The sequence below is a fragment of the Helianthus annuus genome, chromosome 14 (assembly GCF_002127325.2).
Source record: "Helianthus annuus cultivar XRQ/B chromosome 14, HanXRQr2.0-SUNRISE, whole genome shotgun sequence".
Classification (NCBI taxonomy): domain Eukaryota; kingdom Viridiplantae; phylum Streptophyta; class Magnoliopsida; order Asterales; family Asteraceae; genus Helianthus; species Helianthus annuus.
The window spans coordinates 129,276,014-129,294,639 of record NC_035446.2 but is presented as its reverse complement, the minus strand read 5'-3'; the positions used below and the strand labels follow the sequence as shown (position 1 = coordinate 129,294,639).

At 39.2% G+C, this 18,626-nt stretch overlaps 1 protein-coding gene across 2 annotated transcripts; it reads right to left on the bottom strand.

Annotated features, from left to right (window-relative positions):
- Nucleotides 1–238: 238 nt before the first annotated feature.
- On the bottom strand, nucleotides 239–18,626 carry LOC110903732 (protein HASTY 1). 2 transcript variants are annotated; one of them, XM_022149516.1, is made up of 22 exons: nucleotides 18,430–18,626; nucleotides 11,258–11,359; nucleotides 10,986–11,129; nucleotides 10,809–10,889; nucleotides 10,640–10,709; nucleotides 10,139–10,209; nucleotides 9,893–10,056; nucleotides 9,652–9,723; nucleotides 8,806–9,040; nucleotides 8,608–8,670; nucleotides 8,243–8,509; nucleotides 8,024–8,137; nucleotides 5,442–5,565; nucleotides 5,179–5,348; nucleotides 4,945–5,046; nucleotides 4,434–4,537; nucleotides 4,062–4,347; nucleotides 2,995–3,236; nucleotides 2,453–2,920; nucleotides 1,572–1,872; nucleotides 1,305–1,488; nucleotides 239–580 (listed from the first exon to the last, which is right to left on the bottom strand). In XM_022149516.1, exons 1-22 carry the CDS (start codon nucleotides 18,535–18,537, stop codon nucleotides 501–503), a joined length of 3,552 nt encoding a protein of 1,183 aa, XP_022005208.1. In that variant the 5' UTR covers nucleotides 18,538–18,626; the 3' UTR covers nucleotides 239–500. The 2 variants fall into 2 exon arrangements, with proteins under 2 accessions (XP_022005208.1, XP_022005209.1); XM_022149517.2 differs by having other exon boundaries at nucleotides 10,640–10,715; nucleotides 18,430–18,535.

Below are 18,626 nucleotides of genomic sequence, written 5' to 3'. Positions count from 1 at the left end.
AGCCAATCATCAATGACTTTGACCAAGCCCACAAACCGCAACACCACATGGTACCAGTGCCTCGCAATGGATTCATGAACTCGAGTAAACCCATTCAGTTATGATTTATGAAGACTGGCTTAGGCCATTCTTATTCAAACGAGTCAACAAAATTTCAGTTAAATATAGCGTCAAATGGGTCGAACACATAAAACATGTTTAAGTCACTGTAAGCCTGTAATAATATAATTTAGACTCATTAACCAACAATCCGACACATATTATAAAAAGTACAAATGCTACATCCAAATTGGATACAAGAATTGCAACTTCACACTAAAACCTGAAACAGAATACTAGCATACCAATAACATTTAGCCGGCAAACACGATTTTAAGGATTATAACATTTTGTTACATACGGCTCGATAGTTATTTTTTAATAACTGTTTGTTTTAGTGTGTATTCGAAAAAAAAAAGCTTTGTTGTGTACATATGACCACCAAGCTAATAACATCAACCTTACATAATTGCAGCCAATCCAATTGCACTTCCGTCATCTGTTCTGGATTCTGAAGGAGGTAGCGTGCTTCGAGGTCTTGCTGGAAAACACAAATTGCAGTGTTAATCAATAGCCGTTTAGATATTCTACTACATCTTAAAAGACAAAGTCGGTGGAAACCCCACCGGCTTTGTCTTCCTCCCCCTCTATTTTTACGGATGTTGCAATTTTGGTCCCTTAACTTTAGTACCTTCAAAGTTTCATAAAATAGCAAATTTAGTCCTAAACTACTACTCCTTTTTACAAATAGTTTGCTTTTGCCATCCCAACTTTGTGATAGTTTCCTTTTCAGCCCCAACTTTGTTATAGTTTCTTTCTTACCCCAAAACTTTATCAAATTTTATCTTTACCCTTTCTTAGCCCTTAAGTTTAGAAAATGCAATTTTTAGCCACTTAACTTTTTATGAACTTTGTAAATGTCACTTTGACCCCCTCAAGAGTTTTTGTTTTGACGATATAAATTCGAGTTAGTCGAGTCACATATAATACGTTATGATTGTACGATATAAATTCGATTAGCACATTGAGTTCAATCGGATACGTCAAAACGTGCGTTTCCATAGGGTTAACACATCACATAACGTTTGGACTAATTCGTTCGATATTTGCGAGGTACCCACGCCGCAAAGCACGCGGGCCTTATTACTAGTTAAACCTTAAAGTCTCCATTCTTTGATTTACCTAAAAACTACATTTATTAAATTACCCCCAAAATTGATGTCATGAGAACCCATGAGGGGGTTAAAAGAGAAGAAGGTACTTACCGACAACATTTGTGATTAAATTTTGACCTTTTTGAACAGCGAGGGCTTTCAACTGGTTTGCAGTACCAACCAACAACAAGCTTTTCATAAGCTGTTTTTGTTCCTTAGGGCTGCTGGTCTTTCCCAATGCTTCTTCAAAGGCAAGCAGATCTTGAGGCCCAATGCAAGGAAGCGAGAGCAAAATCTATAGAAAAAGTAGACGTTAACTAAAAAGTGTGAAAATTAATATTTAAGTTTTGCTAAAATAAAAAAAGATGGTTTACTAACTTGTCTGGGTGCGGGATCTTGCTTACAGAAGCTTACAAATATTTCACAGCAGATACCGACAAGGGTGGCACTGGTATTTGCATTTGCATTTGACTCTAGAGCTAAACTTTGGATTATTGCAGAGAACAAATCTTTACAAACGAACTGTCTCAGTTCAGTATTGTTTGTTGAGATAGCCAAAGAAACTATGGCCCCACAGAAGGAAGTGACCTTCGTCGTGGCGTCGGCATCTGTCCATCTAAAAGCATCTAAACACATATGCAAAAGTGGAACTGCTATATCCTTGTTCTGTAAGAGAAACCTGCAAGAAGTCATAATTATTTCAATTTCAAAACATATAGTTAGGGGTGTGAATTTCTGACACGGCCTGAAAACACGACACGACTTAACACGAAAATCGCGGGTTTGGGTTTAGTCTAAACGGGTCCGGGTCAGTTTCAGGTTGAGCCCACGAACCCGTTTAGCTAAACGGGTCAAGCTCAGGTCAACCCAGTCGGGTTGGTTGACCCATTTAACTCATTTATATTATATTACATTTTTTTACAATATGTTTTGTCAGAAATTAAATTGGGTGTGTATTTTATGCCTTAATTATAACTCAAAAGAGAAATTGACATAAGATTTTCTAATTTAAACGGGTCGGGTTCGGGCTCGTCTAAAATTTTCAGGTTCGGGTCAGGTTAACCTGCGAACACGACCCGTTTAGCACCCCTAAATATAGTACATGAATATCAAAGGTGGCTAAAGTTTTCAACGGTAAGTGTTCCAAGTCAACCCGGTCCGTTTTCAATAAACTACCAACCTTGACCCGTAACCCAACCCACCCGTTTTGCCACCTCCACAGGTACAATTGGCCTTGATAACTCGTATGTCATACTTACCCAACTACAGACTTAGACAATACATCAGAATCGGTAGGCAACTGCTCAGAGTGGAGCCCAGAATTTAATCCGGGTGAACCTAAAACCGAAAGTAGTGAGCAAATTTCACGGGTCAAAGCCCGAAGTAGCTTTTCCTCCATCACTTCAACTTTTAAATCGGGCCCACCTATAACTCCACAAACATCAGGAACTTTGGCTCTCCCTTCCTCAAAAAGAGCAGACCATGAGCACCGCAAAGCCTGGTGAGAATATACAAGCAGGGGATACAAGAGCCTCTTTAACCATATATCCCACAGATCAGATGGACAGTTTTTGACCAACGGTGTTATAACAGAATGAACAAGCTGTCTTATATGTCTAAACTCCATTGAGTGAATATTCTCCATTAGTGCTAAGTCAACGGCGTCAACATCTGTGCATCTGAAAAACGATTCTCCCACTGTTGTCGATAGCCCCAATACATTATACCTATTGTAAATAAACATATCAGTAACCCCATGATGCACATCAAATAAATAGCACAAACTGTAATGGTTGCTTACCCACTATCTCTAATACCCTTTAACCAGTTCCTGATATCGGTTTCGTTTGGTTCTGCGTTTCCATCCTTCATATGCGCGGGGATGCCATCGGCGAAAGTAATTCCACCTTTGGACATTTTAGGGTTAATTTCCCCTAGGAGACCGGTTCGCTCAACTTCACTCATAGCCATAGCAGCCTTTATTTCTCCAGGTAACATCTGAGCTACAGGTGGCGACCAAAGAGAATGTACCGCACGGAGAAGCTGGAAAGAGAAGACAAACACAGCATGAGAAAAAAGATACCTGTGTTGAATGTAATGTGCTAAAGGAACCAATAAAGATGTATAACGATATTACAACGGGTTAAGGTTGTATGCATTAAAGGTAGACTTTTGGATTGCTTTTAATCCGTTTGACCCATTTCCCTTTTAGCGAACTTTTTTTGACCCGTTTGAGATAAAACACAACCCAAATCGGCCCATTCATAAGTGGGCCAACATTGCCACATCTATAATTATTTAAAAACTAGTGGGTTACCACCCGCGCTCCGCGGCGGGTCGAAACGTACATAAAAATAAGAAAATCATGACGGGACATTTTAGGTGACGATAAAAAACCACGTCACGACCGGTATATGCGAAAGTCACATAAAAGTTAAGTCATTATATACCAAAGCCAAGTTATTCTAACAAAGTTACATAAAAATGTATATAAATATAAGCACGACGGTCGCACATTGCAGCGGCTCGGTTTAAACGTAGATAAAAAAAGCATGTCGCAATGGTGTGTATTTAGATACAAGTGTTGAGCGGTGTAAAAAAGAAAAAACCAAACGGTTCAAAAACATTTAAAATAACTGGTCGGATTAAAAACAACGTTACGAAAAATAACACCCGTGGAGCGTTAAAAACATTAAAAAAATTCACGTAACAGAATAGTCAAAATCAAAGTGATTAACTTTATTAAAGTTCAGGGGTTGTAGTGTAATTCGGTTAAACAAAGTAAAATATAACTTTCTTAAAGTTAAACTTATAAAGGTGAAGGGTGTAACTGAAAATATTATATATAATAATAGTCAAGGAAATTACTTTGAGCAGAGGCGGAAGCATCCAGGGAAGATGAGAAGCCAATGGATGTGGAACAGATGATGCAGTAGTATCATTGTTCACACTGGTTTTTTTAGCGCCACTTCTCTTAAGTGCTTTCTCAAAGAACGTAACAGTGTGGAATAATGACCACATAAATTGTGTCTCGCCACACAGTTTAATCAGACCTGCAGGGTCAGATAAGTACGCATGTTGCCATTCAAGTTGAGTCCACTGATGACTCAAAGGCTCGAGCAACCAGGTCATAACTTCTTGCTGTTGTTGAGGTCTGCACCAGCATAAATAGCATGGTCAGTGAGGTCAACATTGACCATCAAGCATGTGAACTAAAAAGTACAGAAGTAAATATATTACCCAGCTGCAGATGCCATAATAAGAAACGTTTCACCAAAAAGATTGTGCTCCCCGCGAAGTAACTGGCCTTCCTTTTGTAAATACGATACCGTGTCTGCTATGCCCTATTATAAAAGAGATTCATAGGTTACTGACATTACTTCTTGTAGACCGGGTTGAGTTGACCCAGAAAACCTTTTGCCCAAAGATAATTAACTTTTATACAAGAGTAAAATGCCATTTTCATCCCTGAGGTTTGGTCACTTTATGTACAAGCATTTAGCATAATGTACAAGCATGTAAAAGACCGAATTGCCCTTTAAGTTAACAAAAAGGACGAAAATACCCCTGACTTAACGGAGAAAAATGGATGGAGTTAACGAGCTGGATGAAAAAGGCAAGATTTCAAACCTTTTGGATCTAGATACGGAAAAATAAACCTTTAGACGAAAGTCCCAAAACTAGCCAAACCTCGGGGACGAAAATGGCATTTTACTCTTTTTATAAATAATTAGTTTCAATTATGAATTACCTTCATATGCGGTAAAAGACTGGTGTCAACTGTTTTGGCTAATCGAACAAAGGATGTGCAAATATGTAATCTTGCATGTCTAGCTCCACTGATTGAAGGATCCTGCCAAACAAATGACATGGTAAATAACTAAATATTAATTAAATTTACTAGCTAAGCTTTCACATTCAAAGTAGAATTCAATCAATTTATCAATTCATATAAAACTACAAAGTTTATAACTGAAACCCAAACCTTCATAACAATTGGCAATGAGTTTAGAAGCTCAAACAATTTATTGATGACGCTTCCGACAGCATCAGGATGGTACTTCAAGAAAGGACCGAGCGCCTCAAAATAGTGTCCAAGTAGTTCAACTGACTCAGGTTCGGTCCATTTTAAAGAAAGAAGTTGCTGAAGTAAACCTTTAATTCACAGTTAATGATGTAATTAGAGTTTGATGATTATGTTAAAACTTAAAAGGTTTTCAAGAATGCACTAGAGTTGACTAAGAAAACCTTCTAGTATTCTGCATGAAGCAAGTTGAGCATCAGAGCCACTCCCATTGTCATTTGAACCATCAAAAACAGCCGCCACAACATTCTCTACAGCAAGTTGCATGCTCTCTAGTGTCGCCAAATTCTGAAATTTGATTTGGCAAAAGTATTCATGAATCATGATACAAAAAATTGTTAGTCGTAAAGAAAGACTGGTGGGTTGCAGAAAAATAATAGGGTAAATTACACTTTACGTCCTATATGTTTGTAACGGATTGCAACAGATAGCCTTTAACTTCAATAATTACAGTCACAGTCCTTTTTTTGTTAAAAGCATTACACCATAGGTCCTTTAGCACTAACCTTGTTCAAATTATCAGTTAAGTCTAGTCATGTGCAAAGCACGTGAGGGTATTCCTGTCATTTTACCCTACCATTTTATTTAAAAGTATATTTATATTTATTTATAAATAACAACAACAACAACCATACCCAGTAAATCCCACAGATAGCAAAGCTACTTATAGGGTCTGGGGAGGGTGGGATGTAGACAGACCTTGCCTCTATCCATACGGATAGAGAGGCTGCTTCCAGAGAGACCCTCGGCTCGAAAACGAACAGCATACCAACACTCCAAGTCAAAGAATATAGAAAATAAGAAGTCAAACATACCAAGAAAGTGATCAAAGTGACATAATATTATGTAAATCATGTATAATAGCATACAACATCATTTGGGCATAAACACAAGAGACAATCACCGGAAAGGTCCCTTAAAGATAAGAGGAACCTACGACCCTAAAATACACCCAAGGCCTTACTGCAATATCCTCTAAAAGTCCTTAACCCTAATCCTATGCCTCCACGAAGTCCGATCTTGGACCATGTCCTCAGAAATATGCAACTCTAATAAATCATGTCTAATCTGCTCATCCCAGCATCGCCACTGCCGTAAGCCCAAACTCACTTCATCTTCTTTATCCTAATACATTCTGTTGAACCACTACCCTAGCATCGCCACTGCCGTAAGCACCTCCACCGTCTAACATTCTTCATCTCTTCGTCTTTATCCCTCTTTTCTTGCTCAATTGCAGCAGTGGAGAGATGCTAAAGGTGGTGACGAGAACCCAGATATAAGAAATCGCAGATCTGCAAAAATATCTTCTACTTTGTTTCTTGAAATCTTGGCAACAAATTCGATGGATTACTCTGAGAAACCGATCGAACAAAGGGCTTTTGATTCATTGGGATTAGGGTTTGATTTTGCTAGTGATTTTAGATTAAAGTTTGCAAAATCTTGCCCTGATGGTGGGAGATTGGTGGAGCTTGATGAATCAAGAAAAAGGGATATTGTTTTGCCTGGATGTGGTGTGACTGTTTCTGGAGTTTCTGTTGATATTCATTGTGATAAAGGGGAACATGTTAGGTTTAAATCTGATGTTTTGGAGTTTAATCAGGTGAGTTGTAGTTTGATTTGCATTTGTGGTCTCTGATTGTTTGGTTGGTTTTGTTTTTTTAGTTGTGGAGTTGATAACTTGTTTATGATCTTTTTGTTGATACCAAGCTAGAATTTTATAAAACATTTGGTTTAAGTGAACTCAATGTTTGTGCTATGATTGTTTCGTTGATTTTGTTCTATTAGTTATGGTGTTGATAATATACTTATGATCTTTTTGTTGTTATCAAGCTACATCAAATCTCGGAGATTGTGGTCGGATTGGTGGTCGGTGTGACGGTGACAAGCGGCGATGGTAGTCACAGGTGGTGGGGTTTCTTTGCTGGCCGGTGGGTTTTTTTGGTGGCCGGCGTTGACAGCCATAGATGGTGGTGATGGTGTTTGGTTTAAGTTCCAGAGAGGGGGAGAGTTGTGTATAAGGGTTTTTAATTTAAGCTTTATTATAAATATATGAGTAAATTACGATTTTGGCCCCTGTGGTTATATCACTTTTACCCTTTTAGCCCAAAAAGAAATCTTTTAACATCTGAGCCCCCAACGTCTTTTTTTCTAACCCTTTTGGCCCCTAAAAGTAAATGGATGGGGTTAGTGTTAGAGGCCAAAAGGGTTAGAATAAAAGACGTTGGGGGCTCAGATGTTAAAAGATTCCTTTTTGGACTAAAAGGGTAAAAGTGATATAACCACAGGGGCCAAAATCGTAATTTTCTTTAAATATATATTAACCACGGGGTGTCCGCCCAGTGGCCACCGGCACCCATCTAAAACCGGTTCGGGAGTCCAAAGTGGCGCGGGTTCGAATCCTGCTTGCAGGCTCTTCGCTCCCCTCAAACTCGGCTGGGTAGTCACCGCCAGGCAGCGTTGCCGGGTCGCTAGCTTGGGAAGGGAGATCCCTTCCGCGGTCAGGGGTACCATGCAATTACCCTTTTTTTAAATAAAAGGGCCAAATGACTAACCTACCCTCATGTGCAAAGCACATGTCATACTTAACTGAAAATTTTAACCTGGTTAGTGCTAAAGGACGAAAGGTGTAATGAGCTTTCCAAATAAAGGATTGTGACTGTAATTATTGAAGTTAAAGGCTATCCATTGCAATCCGATACAAACATAAAGGACGAAAAGTGTAATTTACCCAAAATAATATCCGTACCTGAGAAGGCAGTGGAGCAAGAAGAAGGCTCTTGATGATCATACTAACTCTGTCAGAAACTTTGGTAACGGCTATAACAGGTTTGAAAGAAGCGATAAGTCGAATCAGTTCCAACTGCATATAGTGGTTACACATCAGGAAGGATTAAAAAAATATAGAAACAAACTGCACACCCATACACTTGTTTTGTCTTGAACAGCCATGCACACACATACGTACCAGCTTTGAACGGTATTGACCAAAGTCTCCTCTGCCCTCAAAATCATCACTCCATAATTCAAGTGGCCCACCTGGAAATTCATTTCCGGGGTTGACTTTTTCTTTCTTAAGCATTCTCTGAAAGGATATATCCAGCATGACACTACAGATCTCATCATTCACAAAAGGTAAGATCTTTTGCTTATGATTATCAGTCGATGCTAGATTGTCAGCTGAGCTGTCTCCAGCTGAAGTTTTTGGCTTCATGATCAAGTCACGTATTAACCCCTAACATTACAAACAAAGATGATGAGTCTTTGAGTACATACAGCTATAAAAAGGCTTCATAAAAGTATTAGCAATTTAGCATAAACTTGATAATATACCAGCCAGAATATAAGAGACTGATGGTGAAGCTCAAGCTTATAATGTCTGAAATATTGTATCATCTGCAAAGAAATTCAAATAATAATATTATTCAAGTATGCATAACTATTAACATTTAAGTATGAATAAAGGTTAAAGAATCAGAGTGCAGTTCCAAATTCACAAGTTACCTGACACAACTTTAATCATTACATTACCTTTTGTAGATATTGAGATAATATTTCATTGTCACCAGTGATGCATTGCAAGTTTGTAGAACCCAAAGACACCAAACTCTCACATATACACTCTGCAAACTCAAAGTCATTATCGTTCATGATCCCAGAACCCGACTCTGATATGTTCAAGAAATCTGTAGACACGTTCATCAATATCAAAAGAATGCTGCGTATTGCAGGATCGTAATCAGAATCTGCCTCAGCAGGTCTCTTCCTGCAAAAAGCAATCATCAAAAATGATAGTTTAACCAGTTTGGCCCCTCAACTTTGGCATTAACCAATTTTAGCCCCTCAACTTTAATAATGACATGTTTAACCCTTCAACTTTGGTAGTGACATGTTTAGCCCTTCAACTTTGGTAGTGACATGTTTAGCCCTTCAACTAAAACAACTTTAGCCCCTCAACTTTAATAATAAACAACTTTAGCCCCTCAACTAATAATGACATGACATGTCAAGCCCCTCAACTATAATAATGACATGACATGTCAAGCCCCTCAACTTTAATAATGACATGTTTAGCCCCTTAACTACATCAAACAACTTTAGCCCCTCAACTTCAATAATGACATGTTTAGCTCCTTAACTAACACAACTTTAGCCACTCAACTTTAACAATAAACAACTTTAGCCTCTCAACCTTAATAATGACATGTTTAGCCCCTTAACTAAAAAATCAAAAAACTTTAGCTCTCGCGATTTGCTTATTTTTATCTACGTTTCGAACCCGCTGCGGAGCGCAGAAGGTAACCCACTAGTTACGATTACAAGTACACCTTACATTTCAAAATGCATAATGTTAAAACTATATATATGATTACTTACCTTGAAGATACAAGCTTGAAAAACTCACAAGCATGAACCCGGAAATCAGGAGAAGAGAGTAAAAAGCCACAACTAGTTGAGGGAAAAAATATTAAAAAAAGTTGTCAGAATCTAAAAAATGAAATGGTTCTCTATGCAAGAAAGCATGCACTGCACAGCTATTCTAACAATTTACAATCAGAAACAATAACATAAAGTAAAACCAATATCCAATTGCATAGGAAGGACAAAAAGATCATACCCATGGATCGTGCCATACTTTGCAAGATAGGGCAAAGGGGCCCACTCAACATATGCATTTATAGCATTAAGAGTAGCGGTCACTGCAGCTGCATGCTGCTTAGCAATGGCAATTTGTTGCTTACCTGCTTCAGTCATGGCAGCTCCGAAGTGTCTCTCTAACAACTGTTGTGTAACAGGTGCGATAAATTATAGTAAAAGAAGCACAAGTACACATTTTATATAATAGATGCAACACAATCCTTACTGTATATAATAATGGCAAAATTTCAGGCAAAGATTCAGTTAGCCCGCGTAACAACAGTCTACGACGATCACCTGCATAGATTTTAGTAGTTTAATATTCGGGTTAATTTAGAGTCGAACAAATGAAGCTGACCATAGTAGTTAATGGCGAATAGCGACAAATAGCGATAAGGTATACCTATATGCTACATAGCGAATAGCGATAAATAGCGGCGGCTATTTTATATATAGCGATACACTAGAAAAAGAATTTTATTTTTTTTTATATGTATATCATATCAAAATACCTTGGTGTATATTCTCTTTTACATGTATATTTAACAAAAACCTAAAATCTAGCTATTTTATAGCTATATTTAATTGCTATCTATATTAAATTTAAATTAAGGTGTCGCTATTCTCGCTATCCGTCGCTATGACCATAATGTTGACACTACATCGCTTTGCTATATAGTGCGCTATAGCGACCGCTATAATTGCTATTGACAGCTATGAAGCTGACCTTCCAAGTCTTCATTATGAACAGTGATATCTTCGGGAAGCCACCTCAGCATCATACATACCATCTCAGCCTAAAACTAGAACATAAATCAGCTTGATTTTCCATATGCAATATATAACAAATTTTAGTTGAAGTCGTAAAACAAAACAGGAAGCGGATTTTTCATTACATGTGTTGGACCAGAGCTGGAAATAGATATCAGAGACGGTACAAGTTCTTGCCATAAACTCACGCCTTCTCTCCTGACTATCTGTAACAAAATAAAGATAAAAATAAAACAGATTAACTAAGTATATGAAGCGTGATCATGATACTTTGTAATGTTGGCATGAAAACAGACGCACACCTCAGCAACGAGAGCAGCTGTCTGACTTTTTAGAGCCCACTCTTCGAAACTGTTTGCAATTTCATTCATTAAATCAATAGAAACCTTTGCGAACTCTCGTCTTTCTTCAGAGCTTAGTTCATCCCACCGTAGCCGCACTAAATGCTACAAAGAAAGACAGTGTTAGTGCATACATGTTAATGCAGAAATAAAGCTTTTGGCTGAGGTAATAAGTTACGTTGTTGGTATATATAAATTATGAGAACAGAAAATCAGTAAACAAATGAAAGTACCTGTAACAATTTAAATGCATGCAAACGAACTTCAGAAGGCCAATCTTTCTTGACTAAAAGAAACGACGTGCTTGCCAAAACACGTACATCCCCAGCTTTTACCTAGAAAAAAAAAAGAGAGTTAAAACTTACTACGAAAAACGTATGTGAAAGCAGAATACCCTCGGTGAAATATATATGTATGAATGTTAAGAGCAACAGATTTGTAATGTGATGGTTCGATTCCCATAATCGGTTTTTCTCCTTTATCATCTAGTAGATTTTTGCAAATGCATCTTTGAAATCAGAGACTATGTGGGAAGATATAAGGTAGCGTTCGTTTCATGGAATGGAATGGAATGGAATTAGGAAGTTTTTCTTTGTAAAATTGATCTTGGTTGGGGGAGGGAGGAATTTGAAATCCCATGAATTTCTTTAATCAATGAAATTTGTGACTATTTCAACATTCCTTAGAAATCCTTCACTCTAATGAAAGAATGGAATGGAATGTTGAAATAGTCACAAATTTCATTGATTAAAGAAATTCATGGGATTTCAAATTCCTCCCTCCCCCAACCAAGATCAATTTTACAAAGAAAAACTTTCTAATTCCATTCCATTCCATTCCATGAAACGAACGCAACCTAAGAGATCATGACAAAATTACCATATCTTTATATTTAATCATGGAAATCGAATAGAACAATCTACATCATCTAGTGTTGGGTCAATCAAGTTTGTTCACGGGTGTGCGAGTCGGATCTGAATTGGGTCAGATATAAACGGGTCAAACGGGTTTGAGAGAGTGGTGCTTAATGAAGACTTGGTCAGGGGTTAACTGAGTTTCGTGGATGTGAATTTTGCATGGTAGTTGCTAGATAGCAGGAGATCACAGTTTAATTTAGCATGTGTTTGTTTTTTTCCCATTATATATAAGAGTAGCAGTGAACATATTTTATATTCAGCTCTTGTAATCAGTTTCCAGTTAATACAAAACAGTTGAACACTTCGTTCAAGTGTGTGTACAACCAAAGCCTGAACCAACACTATGTAGATTAATCTTGATGGGTCAACGGGCAAGGGTCAACTGGGTTTATTTTAATTTAGTCATGTGTTATTTTATTGTTAAGTGTTTAGCAAGTTTTTAGTTGGTGGGTTAATGGTTTAGTGGCCCTAATTAGAGGTTAGTGGATTAGTGGCTTTTCTGTTTTGGGTCTTTATATATGTCCGTACATTTTCTTTATGAATGAGTAGTAGGGTTTTTGAAAGCAGTAAAACTAAATCCTCCTGTTAGTGCGTTCATATTGTGAGTGATTCAAGCTTTGAAGACCAACATCTAGTTCCTTAAAAATATGTAACTCACAACTAGTTCCTTTGTTAGAGGATAAATCTCTAGTAACAATAGTATTTTCTTATTGAGAAAGGATAACATGAGTGGAATAGGTTGTGATGTGGCAATTTTGACCTTACGAAGACCCCGAAGAACTTGATGAAATCATATCAGTAATAGAATATTTGTATGTAAGCCACATCTTAATACAAAAAAAAACACACGAAAAGGATTTAGGACATAGCCGCCCGTCTTAGGGTTTAGGGCATAATCTTCTAATTTGCAGTCTTTACACCTTGATCTAATTATTCCTCCTCACCATATTTTCCATTATTTTTCATCTAATATTTCATAACATTAATTAATTACGTATCCGAGTTAAATTACCTTTCAATTCCATCATCTTATACAGCACATGTTAGGATTTAGATCACACACACACGATCAATAAACGAAAGCAACAAGAAAAGTAGACACGAGATTTACGTGGTTCGGTCACAGTGTGTAACCTACGTCCACGGGGGCAACTAGGGTTTGTATTTTATTGAGTGATAATGCTTACAAGTACAAGAGATATATTTATAGGCTAGAATTAGGGTTAGTCCCTTGCTAAACAAGTAACTAAACAACTAGGCTTAAAACACTTAAAGCCCATTAGGGTTAGGGCCGGCCGAACCCTTTCCCATCTTCTCTCTAATTCTTGACTAGCCTTAATGGGTTGGGCTGAAGACAACATCTCCAACAATCTCCCACTTGGTGTCTTCGGACCTCGAACTGCACCATCTCTTCTGTACTTCTGTAAATGAAAATCCCCCTTGATCTTCAAAACTCCCTAGTTACCCCGCCTTCTCAACATTATTCCTGAAGGCCAGCTGAAGCTATGCATAGCTTCAGCTTATCCAGCACCACAACCTTGGTAAACATATCTGCTGGATTCTTAGCACCTGGGACATTCTTCAAACTGATTGATCCTTCACTAATCAATCCTCTGGCAAAATGATACCTCATCCCTATGTGCTTCGTCTTCCCATGATAAACAGGATTCTTTGCAAGTTTCACCGCACTTTCATTGTCACAATACAACGGGTAGTCAGCTTGATTCTTCCCTAACTCTTTCAGAAAAGCTTTCAACCATACTAGTTCTTTACTGGCCTCAGCTACTGCCATGTATTCAGCTTCTGTAGTAGATAAAGCCACACTTTTCTGAAGTTTGGACATCCAACTCACTGCTGTTCCTCCCACTGTAAAGACATATCCTGTAGTGCTTTTAAATGTATCTTTACAGCCACCCAGGTCAGCATCTGTATAACCCTTGAGAACCACATCCTTTCCTTTAAAACACAGCCCCATCTTTGACGTACCTTTCAAATAACGAAGCACCCATTTAACTGCTTCCCAGTGTTCTCTTCCCGGATTTGACATAAAGCGACTGACAACTCCAACTGCGTGTGCTATGTCAGGTCTCGTGCATACCATAGCATACATTAGACTTCCTACAGCAGATGCATATGGAACTCTAGCCATATCAGCTTTTTCTTCTTCTGTTCTGGGACACTGTTCTTTAGTAAGCTTGAGGTGACTTCCTAAAGGCGTGTTTCTAGGCTTGGTCTTCTCACTGTTCATACCAAATCTCTCTAACACTTTCCCGATGTACTTCTCCTGGGATAGTGTCACTGAGCCATCTTTCTTGCTTCTGGTTATACTCATCCCGAGTATCTGTTTGGCTGGACCCAAATCCTTCATCTCGAATTCTTTGGACATTTGCTTCTTTAACCTGCTTATTTCTTTCATATCAGAACCTGCAATTAACATATCGTCAACGTAAAGTAACAATATGATATAAGAGTTGCTGAACTTCTTCAAATAGCAGCAATGGTCCATCTGACATCTCTTGTACCCTGACCTCTCCATGAAGTTATCAAACTTCATGTACCACTGTCTGGGTGCCTGTTTAAGACCATACAAACTCTTCTTCAATTTGCAAACCCAGTTCTCTTTCCCAACAACCTTGAATCCCTCAGGTTGTGCCATATAAATGTCTTCATTTAGGTCACCATGTAGAAAAGCTGTTTTCACATCTAACTGCTCTAGATGCAACTTTTCTGCGGCTACAATACTAAGAACCAACCTGATGGTAGTCATCTTCACCACTGGAGAGAAAATCTCATCATAATCAACTCCCTTCTTCTGCTGAAACCCCTTGACTACTAAACGAGCTTTGTACCGTTTAGAACCATCGTGTTCTTCTTTGACCCTGAAGACCCATTTATTTTGTAAAGCTCTTTTATCTGGCGGAAGCTTTACTAAGACCCAAGTCTTGTTTTTCTCTAAAGAGCTCATCTCATCCTTCATTGCATGCTCCCACTGGAGAAAATCTTTCATCTTGACTGCCTCAGAGTAGCTTTCTGGTTCACCGTTTTCTGTCAAGAGAATATAATTAACTGAAGGATTATATTTATTAGGCGGTTTACTAACTCTGGTGGATCTCCTGACCCAATTTTCTGACGGGTCAGGCTGCTGTGGAGGCTGTTCTTCTTCATTCTCTGAGCTCCCACTGTCAGAGACTTCTCCTGTCTCATTATATCCACCTTCAACCTCTGGTCCTGTGTCATCTTCAGAATCTGATTCAGGTTCTATAACTGGTTCATTCTTTTGACCGTCAGTGTCAAACTCGACCACTTCTTTCTGAACCTCTAACTTCTCTGAATTCCTATCTTTGTACAGCTCTGCTTCATTGAATTCAGCATGTTTGCTTCTGACTAGCTTTCTGCTTTCATGATCCCAAAGCCTGTAGCCCATTTTATCAGACCCATATCCAACGAGCGTGTATTTCTTTGCTTTGGCATCTAACTTGTCACCTTCAAGATCAATATCATAAGCACTACACCCGAAGATTCTCAGGTGATCATACTCAACTGCTTTTCCCTTCCATTCTTCCTGAGGAATCTTGAATCCCAACGGTACTGAAGGCCCACGATTGATAAGATAAGCCGCGGTGTTAACCGCATCAGCCCAGAACATTTTTGGGAGCCCTGCATTCAATCTCATACTCCTGGCTCTCTCACACAATGTTCTGTTCATCCTCTCTGCAACCCCATTCTGTTGCGGAGTTCCTGGAACTGTATTTATCATCCTGATCCCCCTCTCAGCACAATAATCTGTAAATTCTTTGCTGATATATTCACCTCCGTTGTCAGACTTCAAGCATTTCACCTTCAAATCAGTTTCAAGTTCAACAGCAGCTTTCCATTTCTTAAATTTATCAAAAACTTCAGATTTATGTTTAAGAAAGTAAACCCATACCTTGCGTGTTGAATCGTCTATGAAGGTCACATAATAGCGAGATCCTGCAGGTGAAGCAACTGATGTCGGCCCGTACACGTCTGAGTGAATCAGCTCCAATTTCTGAGCTTTTGGTGCTCTCCCTGTCTTCACAAAAGTCACCTTCTTTTTCTTGCCAAGGATGCACGGTTCACAAAACTCAGACTCGACCTGTTTCAGTTCTGGAAGCTTTCCCTTGGTAACAAGCATCTTCATCCCCTTTTCACTCATGTGGCCGAGTCGTTGATGCCATAACTTTGATAGACTCGACCCATCAGATACTGCATTAACCCCATCGGTTGGTACTTCAACCATGTATAGTGTACCTCTCTTCTTTCCTCTTGCAATGACCATACTACCCTTAACAACTTTCCATTGTCCTCTACCAAAGTGAACATCATATCCCTGATCATCAAGCTGACCAATGGATATCAACATCCTCTTCAAACCAGGAATGACCCGAACATTCTTTAAGGTCCAAATGGTTCCCAATGGTGTTTTTAAGTCTATGTCTCCAATTCCTGTAATATCAAGACTGTGATTATTAGCCAAACGAACTTTACCAAAGTTACCTGTTCGTAGATTCTTCATCTTCTTTGTGCTAGAAGTAGCATGAAACGATGCTCCTGAATCCATAATCCAGTCTTCAACAGTATTTTCGACACAACAAATAAGGGCATCCTCTGAATCTGAGGCTGTGGTAGCATTCACCTCCTTTTTGTCTCTATGAGGTTTAGTACACTGACTTCTAAAGTGCCCATGCTCATCACAGTTCCAGCACTGTATGTCTTTTCTCGGTTTTGCTGGTCTTGACTTGCTTCTTCGTTTTGACTTTGACCTTCCTCTATTTCCACCTCTATTATTACTTCTCCCTCTCCCCTCAGTACTGAGCAACGAACTTGTCTCTCCAGAATTCCTCCTTCTCGAGTCCTCATTCAATATCAAGTCACGAACTTTAGCAAAAGTGAGGGTCTCAACTGCCCCAGTGACTGCAGTAATAGTTCCTGACCAGCTGTCAGGTAATGAGGACAAGAGCAGGCATGCTTGCAGTTCATCATCTATCTTGAATTTTACTGAATTCAAACGCGACAAGTGAGAATTAAACAAATTAATATGCTCAATAACAGAACTTCCCTCTTTCATGCGGGTGTTGACTAACTCCCGTATCAGAAACACCTTGTTGGCAGGAGACGGCTTCTCATACATATTTGACAAAGCCTCGATGATTCCTCGTGCTGAGGTTTGTTCAGAAATATTGTAGCCAACATTCATAGAAAGAGTGAGCCTGATAGTTGACATAGCTTTCTTGTCAATGGCTGTCCACTTATCCGTTACAGGTGTAGGAGGAGGCTCTAAGGCTGCATCCAGATCCTTCTGTATCAGCAAATCCTTGATTTGCATCTTCCACCATCCGAAATTCTTCCCATCAAACTTCTCAATTCTGACTTTTCCATCGTCAGACATCTTTGCTGAATAACAGAGACTAACCAGAGAATCGTGAGAGAATAAACTGAAAAAAAAAAACAACCCTGAAATCTGACCTCGAAAAACGTGCAGGAAATCCGAAAAACGCAGCAGCGAAAATCGGTAAAGAAACCCTTCTTTTTGAGCGGCGGCGGCGGTTCTGCGATTCCGGCAAGATGGTAGGCGGCGGCTGGCAAAACCCTAATCTGGGTTAGGTGGCGGCGGCGGTACCCGGTTGCCCTGGAGCAAAGCTGCGAAACTGCAGCGGGTCGGTGGGTGTCGGCGTGGAAACCCTAGCGGCGGCTAGGTGGCGGCGGCGAAACCCTAATTAGGGTTTGCGGCGGCGGCTGGAGGCAGGAGGTGGTCGGCGGCTGGTGTGTGTTCTTGATCAAGAGCCTGAGCTCTGATACCAGTTGTTAGGATTTAGATCACACACACACGATCAATAAACGAAAGCAACAAGAAAAGTAGACACGAGATTTACGTGGTTCGGTCACAGTGTGTAACCTACGTCCACGGGGGCAACTAGGGTTTGTATTTTATTGAGTGATAATGCTTACAAGTACAAGAGATATATTTATAGGCTAGAATTAGGGTTAGTCCCTTGCTAAACAAGTAACTAAACAACTAGGCTTAAAACACTTAAAGCCCATTAGGGTTAGGGCCGGCCGAACCCTTTCCCATCTTCTCTCTAATTCTTGACTAGCCTTAATGGGTTGGGCTGAAGACAACATCTCCAACAGCACAAACTTCCCCAAAACCTCACCAAAAACTCAAAAAACGTTCACATTCTTCAAACCTCACATAAACCAAACATCAAACTCCAACCGAGAGCCAAACCACATGAAACCCTAGATAAACCTAAAGTAACAAATTCCCTCAATTTCTAACCAAACAACATAACCTCATCACTGATTTCCACACATAGCTTCAAAAAAACGCAAACACCACCACAAATTTCTAAACACAATATAGTGAATCATGAAAAACAAACACGTATGATGCGTATAGAATGATGATACATTATATTATAGTTATATACATAGAGATTGGTGAAATAGGTGTGGAGTAAACATACAGATTCTAAGTATGAGAGTGCCGATTTGCGATCGTCGGAAGAAGAGTTCCAGCCGAGGGCGGCGACGATGGCTCGGGCGACATCGCTGGCCGTAACGCTGCCGTTCATAGTGGTGGAGTGGAGGGTTTTAGAAAGAGGAAAGCTAGCACTAGCAGCAGGGAGATTATTATTGGTTATATTCTAAACCAGTTATGAAG

Coding starts and splice junctions, on each gene's coding strand:
- LOC110903732 (XM_022149516.1), bottom strand. CDS start 18,537: ATGAACGGCAGCGTTACGGCCAGCGATGTCGCCCGAGCCATCGTCGCC. Junction 8,138..8,242: donor GTCAATACCGTTCAAAGCTG/GTACGTATGTGT, acceptor CACTATATGCAG/TTGGAACTGATTCGACTTAT. Junction 4,348..4,433: donor ATTATGGCATCTGCAGCTGG/GTAATATATTTA, acceptor ATGCTGGTGCAG/ACCTCAACAACAGCAAGAAG.